General features: G+C 33.6%; 1 protein-coding gene across 2 annotated transcripts in view; it reads left to right on the top strand.

The window, feature by feature from the left end:
* LOC129800767 (thrombospondin type-1 domain-containing protein 4) overlaps positions 1-15,823 on the top strand; it is a 67,770-nt gene that overhangs the window by 9,933 nt on the left and 42,014 nt on the right. For both annotated transcript variants that reach the window (XM_055845388.1, XM_055845387.1), the window contains exon 3: positions 10,320-10,398. In XM_055845388.1, coding sequence (XP_055701363.1) covers positions 10,320-10,398 — 79 coding nt within the window. The remainder of the gene's footprint in view (positions 1-10,319; positions 10,399-15,823) is intronic.

The following is a 15,823-nucleotide window of genomic DNA, read 5'->3' as shown; positions in this document are numbered from 1 at the left end:
TATTCGATATCGAAATGTTTTTCGAACATAGGTGTCCAAAGACGAAATATTCTCCTTGATTACCTCTAAAACATATCCGAAAATGAAAAAATTCTAGGATCCGTTTTCGAAATGAACCGAAAAAATTTTTTGGGGGAAAAAAATACTGCCCCAGATAATGTTGACTTAGGGTAAGTGTGCCAAATTTCGGCATAGTTGCATGCAAGTGTCAAAGTCTCAAGTTTGAAATGTAATATTTTAAATACAAATTGATTTTTCTATTCTTTCTTCTAAAAGAGTGTTGCTTGGAACCTTGTAAAGAGTTTACCATTTTTATTTACTCTAAAATCATTCTTAATACATTTTAAAATGAATAAAAATATAGACATAGCTTTGGTGCCCTATTTCGGACACCTTCATTCTCATAGTTCCTTGCCCTTCGGGAATTCTTCCAATATCTTTTTCACGTCATCTCGTTTGTCGTAGCTACATTTTTTGTTATTCTTTTGCATTGTATAATCTTTAGAGTACGTAAAATCTAAAAGTTCAAGGAAATTCGAGGAACAAAAAAAGTGGCCGAAATTACAAGCTGGCCGGAATTAGACACACTTACACTATGGAGGATTCACTTAGGACTGGAAGTTGATATCTCTTACCGTTTGGACTCTAGCCGTGTCACAAGTTGAAAAAAGTAGATTATATAGTATTAATTCTTCTTACAAGATATTCTAGTCCATCGTTTTCGTTGATTGAATTACAAACCTCAGGATTTACTGAGAAATGGTTGAGATAATAATGATCACATTACCATTAATTTTCGATTTGTCCGTCTGTAACATATTTCATTTGGGTCCCGGTGAAAATTTCGAATGGGCTAAAATCTCGAAAGTCAAAATCCCAAAAAATCAAAATCCCGAAGTCTTAAAAGTGACATAGCTACTCCCACTATTGCACCCACGGTTATTGGAGGTAAAGGAAGATTTCTTGTGTTTTGAGAAATTATTTTACACATTATGCTCTGTACAATTTTATTCTTTTTAGTATTCTCACCATTCGAGATTTTGCCTTTTAGGGACTTTAGCTTTCGCAATTTTGATTTTCAAGATTTTGGCTGTCGGAATTTTGGCTATCAGGATTTTAGCTTTCGGGAATTTGGTTTTCGGATTTTTAGTTTTTTGAGATTCTGGCTTTTAAGATTTTGTAATTCGGGATTTTTGCTTTCGATATTTTGGCTTCCGGTATTTTGTAATTTTGGATTTTCGGAGTTTTGCCTTTTTCTGATTTTGAGTTTTCAGGATTTTGACTTTTTCTGATTTTGGCTTTCGAGATTTTAGCTTTCTCAATTATGTTTTTTTAATTTCTGGCTTTCGGGATTTTGGTTTATTTTTTGGATTTTGGTTTCTAGGATTTTAACTCTTCAGGATTTTGCATTTCGGGATTTTGTCTTTCGAGATTTTTGCTTTGGGGAATTTGGCTTTCAGGATTTTAGTTTTTTGAAATTTTGGCTTCTGGGATTTTGGCTTTTTCGGATTTTGGCTTTCAAGATTTTGGATTTCGGGAATTCGGATATCCGGGATTTAGGCTTTCGAGATCTTTGTTTTCCAGAATTTTGGCTTTCGCAATCTTGACTTTTCAGGATGTTGGTCGGCACCGTATAATATTTATCAGTCTAATAATAGTTTTGATTTTAATCAACATCAAATCATTTACAGAATAGTATTTTCAAGATTTTATTTATTTATTTTCACTGAAGAAAGTCATACTTATTTTAAATATTTTTATACTAAATTGCCAAGAATTTAGTGTTACTATCAATTATTTTTACCGTATGAGGGCATTGGTAACTGTTCTTATTTTTAATTCTCAGATGATTAGTCGAAAAATTTGGTTAAACGGAATAAACTGTAGAAATTGCCGGCAAGAAATATTCTCTGATCGAATAAATTTTTCCAGAAGAAATATTTATAGTACCGAATATTTTTTTTGGCTTTGGTCAAAAATATTCTTTCTGTCAGTATTATTATTGTATTTTTCGAAGAAAATCTAGTTGAATTATACATGGCTGTGAACAAAATTTCTCGAGTAGTACAGCACTTTTTCTTGATTTCATTCTACTTTCGCTTTAGTGTTCTGACAGTGTTTTCTAAAGTTCCTAATTCAATTTTTTGAATGTCATGGACCCCTTGGTAATCACTAAAGTTCATAGAAGAAATGGAAGAAATTGAAGATTGACGTCTCTTCGATCCACAGCAAACTTATAAGAGGATCATTGATGTTGATTATAAAATTATACCCTCTGATTCTCGGGGATTAAGTGTATTTAGAGCGTGATTTATGAGATCAAATGAATCATTAATACTTCACCAGAAAGAAAAAGAACTAATTCGTGAGTAACAGCACGTGTCACGCTCATCTCCAGGACACTTGCTCAACCCAAAAATGCGTCATCAATATTAAATTAGCCAAACAAGCCTTCGATGCATTCATTGCAAAATTTCTATTGTTTTTCCAAGAATGGTGCACAAAGTTGAGTATCACGTCGTCAACATTTGATCCGTTTCTGGAGTAGAGAGCTTCCTCAATAAAAATAACTTGCGACCCAAAAAAACTGAACACTTGAGACGCATGCAATCGGCTTAACTATTTTATCATTAATCAATCAAATCTCCTGGTCCAAGAGACACTCTTGTAATTCTCTTGTAAGAAATTTGTGTCTCAGCAGAATACCGTCAACTCTGAGCGACAACTTGAACAAACACCTTTGAGATTGTGGCCCAGACAAATTGAACTTTTAATGCAATTGTCCAAGAAAGGACTGGAGACTCAAGTGTTCTTTTTTTTATAAACTGGGTAGTTTAAAATCCATCGCGAGACGCGACAGTTGGTGGAACAAAAAGACGGTAATTTGGATAATTGAACATGTCGCACACTCCCTCTTCAATAAGATCCGACAAAAAAAGCATGATGAGGAAGAATCTTCAACCAAATCAAGAACTTATGATCGAGAGAGGGATTCTCTTGGAGACGGCCCTCTTTCTTCGCCTATTTGGTGAGATTCTTAGACAATTTCACCTCTTATAGTTGTTATTAGATTCATTCTTCCCAGATTGAACTCAGACTTGTACGAAGTGTTTCTCGCTACTCCTTGGACAGTAGAGAATTCGAAATTATTTATAGGGTAAGTGTGCCAAATTTCGGCATAGTTGCATGCAAGCGTCAAAGTCTTAAGTATGAAATGTAATATTTTAGATTTTTTTTATTCTTTCTTCTGAAAGAGTGTTGCTTGGAGCCTTGTAAAGAGTTGACCGTCTTTATTTAATCTAAAATCATTCTTAATACATTTTAAAATGAATAAAAATATAGACATAGCTTTGGTGCCCTTTTTCGGCCACCTTCATTCTCATCCATGCCCTTCGGGAATTCTTCCAATATCTTTTTCACGTCATCTCGTTTGTCGAATCTACATTTTTTGTTATTCTTTTGCATTATATAATCTCTAGAGTACGTAAAATCTAAAAGTTCATGGAAATTCGAGGAACAAAAAAGGTGGCCGAAATTGCAAGCTGACCGGAATTTGGCACACTTACCCTAACTTGTTTATAAGTCATCTGAAAATCAGTGAAAAACTGAATTGAATTATTAGGGGAACGGTACTAAATACCGGTCAGCTTGCAATTTCAGACACTTCATTTGTTTCTTAAATTTCCGTGAATTTTTAGTTTTTGCATACTCTAATGATTACAACACAAAAAATGTTGCTTAGATGAACGAGATGATGTGAACAAGACTTTGGATGAATTCCGGACTATGAGAATCAAGGTGTCCGAAATATTACCCCTAACGTCTACATTATTATTCATTTTAAAATATATTACAAAAGAATAATAGAGAAAACAAAGACGATAAACTAAGTTAAGAAGACATGCTTGATATTTAGTTCAAAATATAAGCCTCAAAATATTATTTGGTATTTTTGTGAATGATAAATGATAAATCAGTAAATTAGTGATCCATTTGACTCAGATCGTCACGAATTTAATCAGATGTTTCACGGAAAATTGTTTTATAAATTAAATCTGAACTAATGTACTACATTCTTGTGAGATTAAAATTGTAAAAAGTAATTAATAATTTTTAAAAGTTCATTTGAATTGGTGCAACAATATGGTAATAACCTGACCAACCTGACGATCCGAGGAACACTGCCGATCACTGGTGTTCTTCCCTTATAGGGTTCCACTTAATTCTACTTAACAAGAAGTAACAAAAAAATAAAATTCAAATTCAAATAAAAAAATGAAGGTAATTTTCAGAAAACGCCAGTTTTTGAATATTCCATTTTTTCTGTTTTTTTTAAGTAAGAATTTAAGCCATGACAGTGTTGAGAAGAATTAAACTATAGGGGAGACTGGGGCAAAAAGTCACAAATTGGATTTTTTTTGCCAGCGTCCCAGAAATTTCTAATTAGCGCAGTTTTATACGGAATTTACCGCTCTACAACTTTCTGAAAGTCATTTTCCTCTATTTTGTAAGGAAATAAATTTAACGGGCCGTTTTCTAAATCGTTTGTGACCATTCTCAAAAATACTGGGGCAAATAGTAGCACGCCTGGGGTAAAATTATCACATTTTGATTCGCTTAATTATGGACTTTCATAAAATTAAAAAATATCTAGATGATATATTTTCATAGGAAATTTATTCCTTTACTACACCCTTGTAGAAGAGCATTTTCACAATTTTGACAAGTAAATTCTATTCAACCGTTATAAAAAGGCGAAAATAGCAAATTAACCCATTCAGCCAATGTACCAGAAATACTTGAAATAGAATGTTTATGTTTTGCGATTAGTTTCATACAGATTAGTAGATGAATTTTTTGAAAAGAAAGAATTTTTATCTCATATGGGGGCGCGGGGAGCCTCTGTCAAACACACGTCTTAACGGTCACTGAATTTAAATTCTGTGCATTAATTCATTACAAACTCTATTGTTTTAGATAGAGTGACTATCCAAGAACACCAATTGGGAACTAGAATTCAAATCAGGATAGAGGAAAGAGGCCAATTTTAACAAATTCGATGGGATGTCGAATTTTCCGTCCGCCATTTTGAGCAAAAAATTTGCATGACCTTCCGCGAAGCAAGAAAATAATAACAAAATGTATTTTCATTTCTTTCGGACTATTTTTCTCAAGTAATTGAATAACTAACGCTACTAAAAATCCATTCGCGACAGCAATTCGGATAAAAATTGCCCAGAAATAAATCATCAAAAATCACTCAATTTGCGTATGATGTATAATACCATGGTAAGGAATGGGTTAAGCGAGATGAATCCGACGAAATATGCCGAAGAGTTGCCGTGTAAGTGTCACTTAAGTGCAAATTAAAAATGACACAATGCAAAACATGAGTTCTTTTTAACAGTGTGCATACAACAAGCGGCGACACATGACATGGCGTTTCTTATCGCCGTGAAAGATGAGAAAATGCTTCGGTTTTTGTTACTTTTTGCCCCATACCTTTTACAGTAGACTCTCTCAAATTCGGGCATTTGGGACTGAAATGTCATACGAATTAGAGAGAAATTCTGGCGTCAAATTGTTTTAAATGCAACGATTTTTTTGTTCTTCTGCATACTAATATTAAGTTTAAATACTCATATTTACGGTAAATTTCATGAAAACCCCTTAATAATGCAAAATCGCAGCAAAACTAAGACAAAACATGGCAAATTTGAGCATATTTGCTTCATTCGAAAACTCGAAAAAAATGTCGATAAACTTTATTCAAATTTTACAGCTGCCCGTATTAAAAAGTAGTCCGATCGTAAAAGGGCCGAATTAGCGAAAGCCTACTGTATTACTTTCTACCTCAAGTGGTCACTTTTAATAAAAAGATTTTTGGAGAAAAGGACATTTGGAAAATGCTAAAATGGATAACGGCTTCGTATTCAAAGAATCCAAAACATTTCGGAAATATTCACCAGTGCATCAATTTTGGAAAATAAATAGGCAAAAATTGATATCAGCTGTAAGGAAAATTTTTCAAAAACAGGGCTAAAAATTTCAATATATTTTATTTACTAAATTCCTTGTTCAAATTCAAAGAAACTCACGATATTGAAAAAGGTCTATGGAAGCTATATTTAGAGAAATTTTTAAATTTTTGCGATTTGTGACTTTTCGCCCCAGTCTCTTCTACTTGTGTTTCACTCAATGTTTCACTACCACTCTGTCACTTGTCAAGTGACAGAGTGGTTGCGTCAAGTGCGCGTTCAAATGGCGAATACGTGAACTACTCTTTTGGTCTTTCTAAGGATTTTCGAAAAAGTTGAACTTGGCTTTGGCTTTTCGATATTCGATTCGAGAACTATTACCAGTTTCATTACAAAACTTAATTTCGAAGAATTTCGAACTGATCCATATTAAGAATCCCTTGTGAAATAAGCTGATTTAGCCCTATCACAGGCTTTATTTCTTTTTTCTTCCATCATCGCAGACATTCACTTTTGATCTTCCTGGACATTTCCATCCAGAAGATCTTGTTGTAACAACTGCATAGCACACATTTCACCCAATTTCCAGTGTCCAAAGACAACTGAAAAAAAGGCGCGAAAAAATGCACGAAACTTTGATGGTAAAAAAACGCAGAAAAAAACTACGTCTGTTAGTCTTTCTGTTGGTTTATTATTTTAAGAGGTCGGGGAGTACTTAAAGGACGCAATAAATTAAAATTGGACCCATGATTTATGCTTCCAACACGCACAAAAAAATCATCAATTGCAAAACACTTGATGTATCTGTATTCTTTCCTCCCGGAAAAAAAAATCCCTCACATCATCACAGAGATTATCTGATGGAATTAACAAGAGTACAAAAAAAAGCGCCAAAGTGGCGAAAAATTATCACATCCAAATGAAAAATCTTCCAATTGATTGACTCTTCATGGTGTGTTAATTTAATACTCTCAGCCCAAAAGTCTATAGACGAATTAACACACGATATCAAGTCAATCGCAAGCCGTTAAAGTTGGTGAAACATTTTCTCTGATAAGAGATTTTAATGGCACTTTTTGTTTTATTTCCATTTCAATTAATGAAATCAGACACTTGGATGGGGGAAAAGAGTGAAAAGTGAGGGACTTTATGACACATTTCCACTTCCTTATCATCAAAAGATGCCACTTTACTACCCTTCACGCGCTCTTGTGCCTTCATTTTGGTTCTCAGATGAAATCTTCAATGAAAGCAGCCAAGTATTTTTTGAGTGAAGAACAAAACTGTGATTTATTTGAAAAATGTTTGAGCAAACTTTCCGGATCTTGCAGGGAAATTTTGACAGATAACACGTAAACGTCGCATATAAAAATCTACGGCAGTTGACAAATTATAATACTTACTTCATTACACTTTCATTCTGTAATAACCTTTAATAAACTTTTATAAATGCAAGATACTGTGAAGTCTAGCCAATCCTTTTCAATGATCCACTGAAAGTCTAAATTAGAAGTTCGCATATTCGCCTGCTTGAGCGCTCTTAGTACGTGTTTCAAATTTCAACTGTCAATTTTGACAAGTGACTGCACTGTATCTTCTTAATTTTTCATTTTTTTTTTAATAATTTCTTTTTAAAGCAAAATAATATATTTAAAAATTAATTAATTCAATTTTTCGAACATTCAACAGATATTTAGGTATAGGGGAAATCGGAGCACAACCAAATACGGGATAACACCAAACAAACGATTTTTTTTTGTATTGAAAGATTGACGTAAATTTCGAATCAAATGATTACAGAGTGTAGACACAAGTAGATTTTGATTCGCCAATAGTGTCTTGGATAAAAGGTAAATGGAACTCTATTAGCACAAAAAGTCGTCGATGTTCGAAGAATTCAAATTCAATTTCGAATTTTCATACTAAATTTTTGAACAAGATGGGGAAAATTCATCAAATATCATACTAGAAAGCTGGCAAAGGAGTTACTCAGTGATTATGGAGTGATTAAATAATGAGAAAGCAACAATAAACGTTGATGCTTTATGTTTTTCCTCAGAACAATGTGAAGAGCGACAGATTTTGACAAGTTGAGCACTTCGAAATTCGAACGGGATGTACTTTAGCCACCTTGCGGGATTATGAAGAAGTAAGAAAGTCTCTTTTCTTTCCGTACAGAAGTAGATCTTGAAAAATTCGAAAATCTATTTAAACATCCAAAAGAGACTTTTTTACTTTTAGACAATTCCACAAGGTGGCTGAGATACATCCTGTTCGAATTTCGAAGTGCTCAAGTGTCAAAATGTGATGGTCTTCATAATTGTTGTGAGAAATAAAACAGAACAACGACGCTTACTGTTCTTGTCCCATTACTTAATTACTCCATAATCACTGAGTAACTCTTTTGCCTGCTTTTTTGTGTGATATTTGATAAATTTTCCCCATCTTGTTCGAAAATTTAGTATGAAAATTCGAAATTGAATTTAAATTCTTCGATCATCAACGACTTTTTGTGCAAATAAAGTTCCATTTACCTTTTATCCAATGCACTATTGGAGAATCAAAATCTACTTGTGTTTAGGCTCTTTTTGGCTTTTCAAATAGATTTTCGAATTTTCCCAGATCTACTTGTGGATGGTAACACTGAGTATTTTTCGAGAATCACTCATTTCGAAATGATTATTTCAGTTTTTCTGAACAAATTCTGACAATACAGATTGTATTGTCTCTCATCTCTCAAATTAAGAATAATAAATTTAAAAGAAAAACAAAGAAAAGCCATTTCAAAAAAATCTCAATACTGCAATTTCGAAAAGATTATTTTAGATTTGTTCAATTTCTTATATCAAGTTAACAAATTGTTTGATCACTAAGAACTATCAAGATATTTTAAGACAAATTTGCTTTATCTGTAGCTTTACAAACTGCTACGTAAAGGTTTGTAGGTTTAACAAAAGTATTTCTAATTTGAGTCCATTAGAAACCAAGTACAAACCTTTTGTTCCTTAACAAATTGTTTTGTAAATAACTTCTCCAGCGAATTGTCAAGCAAAGCCCCTAAAAACCTTTACCCCCAAGGTTTGTCGCAGAATCTTGTCAAATTTTAGGATGTGAAGCAATTTATTTGTAATTATTTTTAAACTTACAAATTTTCATCTCTTTTTTTACAAACTTTTTTACTAAATAATCTTTATCTCTGTCTTAAATTTGAGAAATACTGTGAAACAGTCTACACCAGGGGGGGGGGGGGTGACATTAGCTCTGAAAAATGCGACCAGTTTTAGTGTAATTTTTTTCCTGCTTTCGTACACATTTCACGAGATATCTCCGAAACTACGTAGGTTGCCAATTTGGGGTTTTCGGTTGCTCATTCCATATTAAATTGGCTTTCGTTTTGTTATTGTTTTTTTTTTGCTAATTTATTCCACAATGACAGAAAACACCGAATAAACTCCAAAGTTTTTTCAGCACGCTAAAAACATATGGGAAACATAGGAAACGTCATGCCCCTGGTCTACATAATACTTTACTTAAAATTGTTAATCCTCAATAAATTTCTTCAAGGATCTTATCCATCTATAGATTAACCATAATTTTATTTCATTTATTTAATTATTTAAAGCGTCTAATTGTCATAAACAATCATCACAATCATCCCAATCACAAGATAATTTATCCAACAATATACGGGGAGGTATCTAGAAGAATTCTAAGTTAATGTGTTAATGAGATTATAGAGATTTTCTGCTGAGACACTGAGTCCAATTGATGTGACAATCTCTTCTCTAAAATGGGCATTTTGTGATGCCCCAGAGATCTCAGAATCTTCACGGTACTTCTGACAGTAATTAATTAAATTGAGGTGAGAGGTTGAGGTGTTATCTCTCCTCACCAGGTAATATCTACAGAGAAAAAAGGTGCCATAATTAACTAGGCGATATACCGGGTATGTCACAATCCCTTTGTACACATTTAGCTGTTTTCTCTACATGCTTTTCAACTTTGTTGTGTGTTTGGCTAACGCAGAATCATGAGAGACACTTTTCTGGCTCTTTTCCTCCTCTTTTCCAACCGCCAACAGCATGGTGTCATAAAGCCGTCATAAAGTGTAACAATATATAGGGCTTTAAACACTTTTTTTTGTTGTTGTTGTTGCTGTTGGACAAAAATTAAACATGTTGTCAGGAAGAAAATCACCTTTTCTCATGAATCTTGTGGTATTTTTCAGGAGACAAAAGTACCCATTTATCCACAAATGGTCATTAATCTTTTCCCACACTTCTTGTATAACTTTTGAGTGCATTCCCTAAGCCTAAATTCCATCTTTCTCTTTCATTGTAGATTTTGGCTGCTGTTTGCAATGGGTGTCATAGGTGGTGTCTCGTCGGGGGATCAGTTGTCCCCCCGGGAAAGATTGCAGGTAAATGGGAAAATTGATTCTTAGAGGTAGAGTAAAAATTGAAAAATTAGAGGCTAATGCACTCAGAGAAAATTTTGTTGGATTGCATTTATATAATTTATACATCTAACAACAACGCGTGTTAAAAATAAGCACGTTTGAAACAACTTTTAACACATAAATAATATTAGTAGAATCAGAGAGAAATTTCTCTCTGATTCTCTCTGAAGAACAACTTGCCTTCAAGTCCTTTAACACTCAGAAAAGAGCTCTGTAGAAACAGCTCTTAATTTAGCTCTTGAAATAAGAACGGGCATTTGTGTCTTGGGTTAAAGACTATTTTACTTGAACGAAAGCATTTTTTTTAAAACATGCTTTGGCTCAAGAACGTATAGTCTTTGAATTTTCAAAGATTAAAAAAATGTCTCTGAAGGAATTTTAAGCACCGAGCAGGTCTTGGAGCAAAGCGTAACGAGCTTTGATTCCAGTATCAGATTTTCTTTGCTGTATCGCAACAATATTGACGTACACTCACAAACAATAAACGCAATTGAATTTCACGTTTCTTTTATTGAAGTATCACTGTATACATTTTTAATCTATTGTATTTCACATTCCCTATTTTTTTATTAAAATCTAAACGAAATTCATCCCTTTTTATCTAAATCAAAACACTCATTTAGGAAGATTTTTTTCCATCCGACTATCGATGAGCGAGATGACCGACATGTTTACAATTCTTTTTTCACTGGAACCATCTCGCAAAAATCTTTTAAATTTTTCACTATATAACATCTTTAAATAAAAAATCACTGTTGCACAACACTCCAGAGGCTCGAGCGAGCTTGTGAGTCACAATGTTTTGTTTTTCAGAAAAAAATATTTTTGTATTTTTCGATCAAAATTCACCTAATTTTCACATAATTCTTGTCGGCACTGTATTTTTTTGAACCACAAGACACTTCACTACTCGTAAAGGCTTCTCTCACAATTTTCACTATAATTTTATTAATAAAACTCGCGAAAACAATCACCACTTTGCGAATTAATTGCACTGTAAATTATTTTGTCTGCCATTTGACAGCACAGAAAGCCACTGGAAATTTTCTAGTGAGATGATATTTCGCTCAAGATACGCCAGGTCTTAGTTGATCTGTTTTAGAGCACAGCTCTTAATTCAAAGCACGACATGTTTAGGTTGATTCGGCTCTTAAAATATTCTTACAGACAAGAGCTGTATTTTTGCAAATCCCATACAAAGTTAGAACTGCCCTTTTCTGAGTGAAGTTGATATAATTGATTCCATGATTAATCACGTGGGTGGTTCTTTCTAGAATGGAGTTCTATTAGTTAGTCATGACATCATTCTACCTTAGAAAATTAATTAGACCTGTAAATCTTACTAAAATGTTGTACTAAAATTTATTACAAATGTAAATCGGCCTTGAAAAATAAATCAGGTCGGTGATTTGTACTAAAATATCATGCTAAAATGTATTACGAACCGATATAGTCCTTACAAAATTATTCACGTGGGTATTTCTGTCTAAAAGTGCATGCTACTATTTAGTAATGACATACTTCTAGCCTCAGACAAATAATTACGTCCGTAATTCCTACTAGCATGCACTAAAATTTGTTACATATGTAAATCGGCTTCGAAGTACCAATCACGTCCGTCATTCGTAGTAAATGTCGTACTAAAACTTATTACGAACCACAATCGTACCAATTAACTTAATCATATGCGTGGTGTACTATTATTTATTAAGGACATTCTTCTAACCACAGAAAATTAATTAGACCTGTAAATCTTATTAAGATGGTGTACTAAAATTTAATACAAATATAACTCTGCTTTGAAAAATCAATCAAGTTAGTGATTTCTACTAAAATTTCGTGCTAAAATGTATTGCGAACCGAAACCGGCCTTACAAAATTATTCACGTGAGTGATTCTGTTTAGAACGGCGTTCTACTATTTAGTAATGACATCTTTCTAATCCCAGATAATTAATTACGTTCGTATTTCCTACTTGCATATTGTACTAAAATTTATCCGGCGTGCTAATATTTAATTTCTACCTTAGAAAATTAATTACGTTTATAATTCCTACTAGCATGCTGTACTAAAGTTTATTACACATGTAAATCCGTATCAATAAATCAATTACTTTCGAAATTTGTGCTAGAATATCAGTGCTAAAAGTCATTATGAACCAAAATTTTCCTAATTACATTAATTACGAGCGGAATTCTTTTTAGAACGATATACTACTATTTGGTAAGGATATTATTCCCACTCACAAAATTTATAACGTCTGTAAATCTTACTAATATGCTGTACTAAAATTTATTATGAATGTTAATTGCTTGGAAAAATGAATAATGTCCGTGATTTCTTATATATATATCGCGTCATAATACTATTTAGTACAAGTGTTCTTTGACTTCTAATAATTATTTCGGAGAGCCTTACTAAAATGCCGCTCTAAAATTTAGTACTAACCGTAATTGACCTAGTAAAAAGGATAATTTCGCGATTTTTTAATAGGGTATTGTGCTAGTATTTAGTACAGGCATCTCACGACCGCAGAAAATTATTTATGTTTGTACTAAAAAGTTGTACTAAAAAGTAATATTGTTGAAAAATCCGTTTTAGCATGTGGTGCTAATTAATATCAAATATTCCTAAATGGGAATCTTTTATGGATTTCTCTGAGTGTGAAGAGATGCTGTGCGGTTAGGAGGAATCCCATAAATTTGAGACAATCCAATACATCATTTAATCGAGACTAACAGGAAAATTGTATGTTCTCAAAATTTCTCCCCTGAGATCATAATCATTCATGTTGAGAATGAGATGGAGAGACTAAAGGAGCCACATAATGCTTGATCTTGCGAATATTTCCCATATAACAAAATAAACTCATCATCTCACAGCATCTCTTTCCAAGACGGGGAAAAAAAACACCCGCAATTAGGAGGCAAAAATTGTGCAATTGGGATGGATGTTTTTGTGAAATTAGACAAATAAGATGCCCTTTTTTTGGCGTAGTTCTCACAAGAAGATGGCCAAGAACGCGGCATTAGAGATATGGATCAGTTACAAAAGACATTAAATCGCTTCTTGAGTATTTTTCAAAACTATTTCAATGCACTTTAGAGGCTATTTCTTTTTTTTCGGGGATATTTCAACTCTCTCAAATAATCTTGAAGCTCTCTCCAGCAGCTCTTGGGCCTCTCCATCAGATGATCACTGGAGGCCCGAGTCATTGAATTTAATATTTAAGTAGTCCCCATAAAATAGCTCTACATGTGCTTGTATATTGCGAGAAATTAACACTGTAACATGTGATTATGCTGTGGGGATTTGAAGAAAAAATCAGAGGAGGTTTTTATTGAGCTTTGGCAGCTGTGATTCTTAAGTTAACCATGGGGTTGAACAGTATTTTGCGCGGTTGCAATGGTTAAATTTGAAAAGTTTCTATTAAATGAATAGGAGTTAACCAAATTTTAGTTAAATTTATAACTCTAAATGCATTATCGGATTGACGTTCAAGAAGTTCGAGATCTAATCTCCACATTTTTCATCTTAAGATTGTTTTTTTCTGATTATAATAACAGTAATGATTTTTTTTCATTACTGACACAAATTCACATCAATAATTTTTAGAAAAAATAAATAAATTTGAACTAAGGGCCTGGGATTTGAACTCGGAACAGTCAGATCGCGAACCTGATGTTGTACCAGGGGGTAAACATGTCTGCCACTCACGTTTCAGTTTGGGTGCGAATTATTGCGATTATGGAGACTGTTTGCCGCGATTAGCATGAACCTTGAGACTGATCGCGTGACAGTGCGAGTATGAAGGCCGATCGTCGCGATCAACGCGATTTTGTTAACTGATCATCACGATCAGCGTATCTTTTAGACTGATCTTCAAGATCTCCACGATTAAGGAGACTGATCGTCGTGATCTCCGTATTATTATTAATCGTATTGGGATATTTGTTACAATGTTATCATTTTATATTACTGTTGTATCCCGTGTTGGAAGAATCTGCTAAGTCTCCATGTGTAGACCGTCCGGGAGCGCCTTCTCCGTGATGGTGCGTGATGATCTGTGTGATCACAGAGATCACACAGATCATCGTGAACCGGAATCACAGAGAGTGATCGTTGCAATCAGTGAAATCGTGTAGAAATATCGCGCCGTCATCGCGATTTTGAAGTCTGATCATCGCGATCTCCGCGATCATGGACACTGATCGGCGCGATCTGCCGATCTGTCACTCACGGTCATTTGCTGGCCATACTTATTCATCCCCTACGTTGTGCTATTGTTGCACTACTCATTCAGTTAAATCCGTGAAAAGTTGCAGACTAGATAAGGACTTGCTACAACTATTACTTTATTTTTTACAAGAAACAGTTAACAAGTTGAGCAATTAACGCTTTACTTAGAGTAACTCTCCATTTCCAAAACACTTATTAACTTTGGGAAGACATTTTCATTGGCATATTTTTTTTATAAAATTAAGTTCCCTTGTAAAAAAAACGGGGCAAAGATCGTAATATTGCTATTTTAATATTAAAAATTCCATCACAGTCTCAGAATACTTTCTTTGACAGCTTCTTACTGTGGCATTTCATTTTTTTTTTATTATAACATTGACCGAATAGTGTTTTCGTATTGTTTTTGAATTTTTTAAATTTGACGACATTTTGTGCATATTAGAAAAGGATTTACCTTTCATCCGAGACACATTGGCTCCGTTTAGTAATAACCTTTTGAAGAGACAAAGCCACTCCAAAGCCAAGTCAAACGTCAAACCTATTCGAAAATCTACCGGAAGCCTAAAGAAGTGCAAGTTCACGTATTCGAATTTGTCGTTCCTAGTCCTTTATGTGTTCTAAAATTACCAAACAGTCGTGACAAGAACCAATACAAAGAAATGTAAAAATGCAGAATCACTTGAGAACAGGAAAATTCTAAAAAAAAAAGTTCTTGAACTGTTCTTAAACGATCATTGTGCATTTGATTAATTGCAATATCTGCCAAACCTCAGCCAATAATCACAGCTGGAAGAGAGATTTCTATTTAGAGCAACTCTTTTCCCTCACTTGAATAAATAGACCAATTTGTCTCTCGACTTTTTTATCATGCCCCAAGAAATTATGTGTATATTTTTGCAAAATAATCGCTTAAATATTTGGGAACTTGTTGAGAAATGGGTCTTCTGTGGAAAAAAAAATTGAATCAAAGAAACAAGAAAAAAAACTAAAGAGATCCTCAGCATAATCTCGAGAGTGCAGTTGCTACGAAGAGAAAAAAAGGTTCAAAAGAGGGAGAAAATTCAAGTGTGGAAATTGTGTTAGGAAAATATTTGTTTAAAATGGAGAGATTGAAGGAGGAATTGTGCGTGAGAGTATATAAAATTAT

The sequence above is a fragment of the Phlebotomus papatasi genome, chromosome 2 (assembly GCF_024763615.1).
Source record: "Phlebotomus papatasi isolate M1 chromosome 2, Ppap_2.1, whole genome shotgun sequence".
NCBI lineage: Eukaryota > Metazoa > Arthropoda > Insecta > Diptera > Psychodidae > Phlebotomus > Phlebotomus papatasi.
Note: the sequence above shows the minus strand (reverse complement) of the source record. Positions and strands in the feature narration are given on the sequence as shown.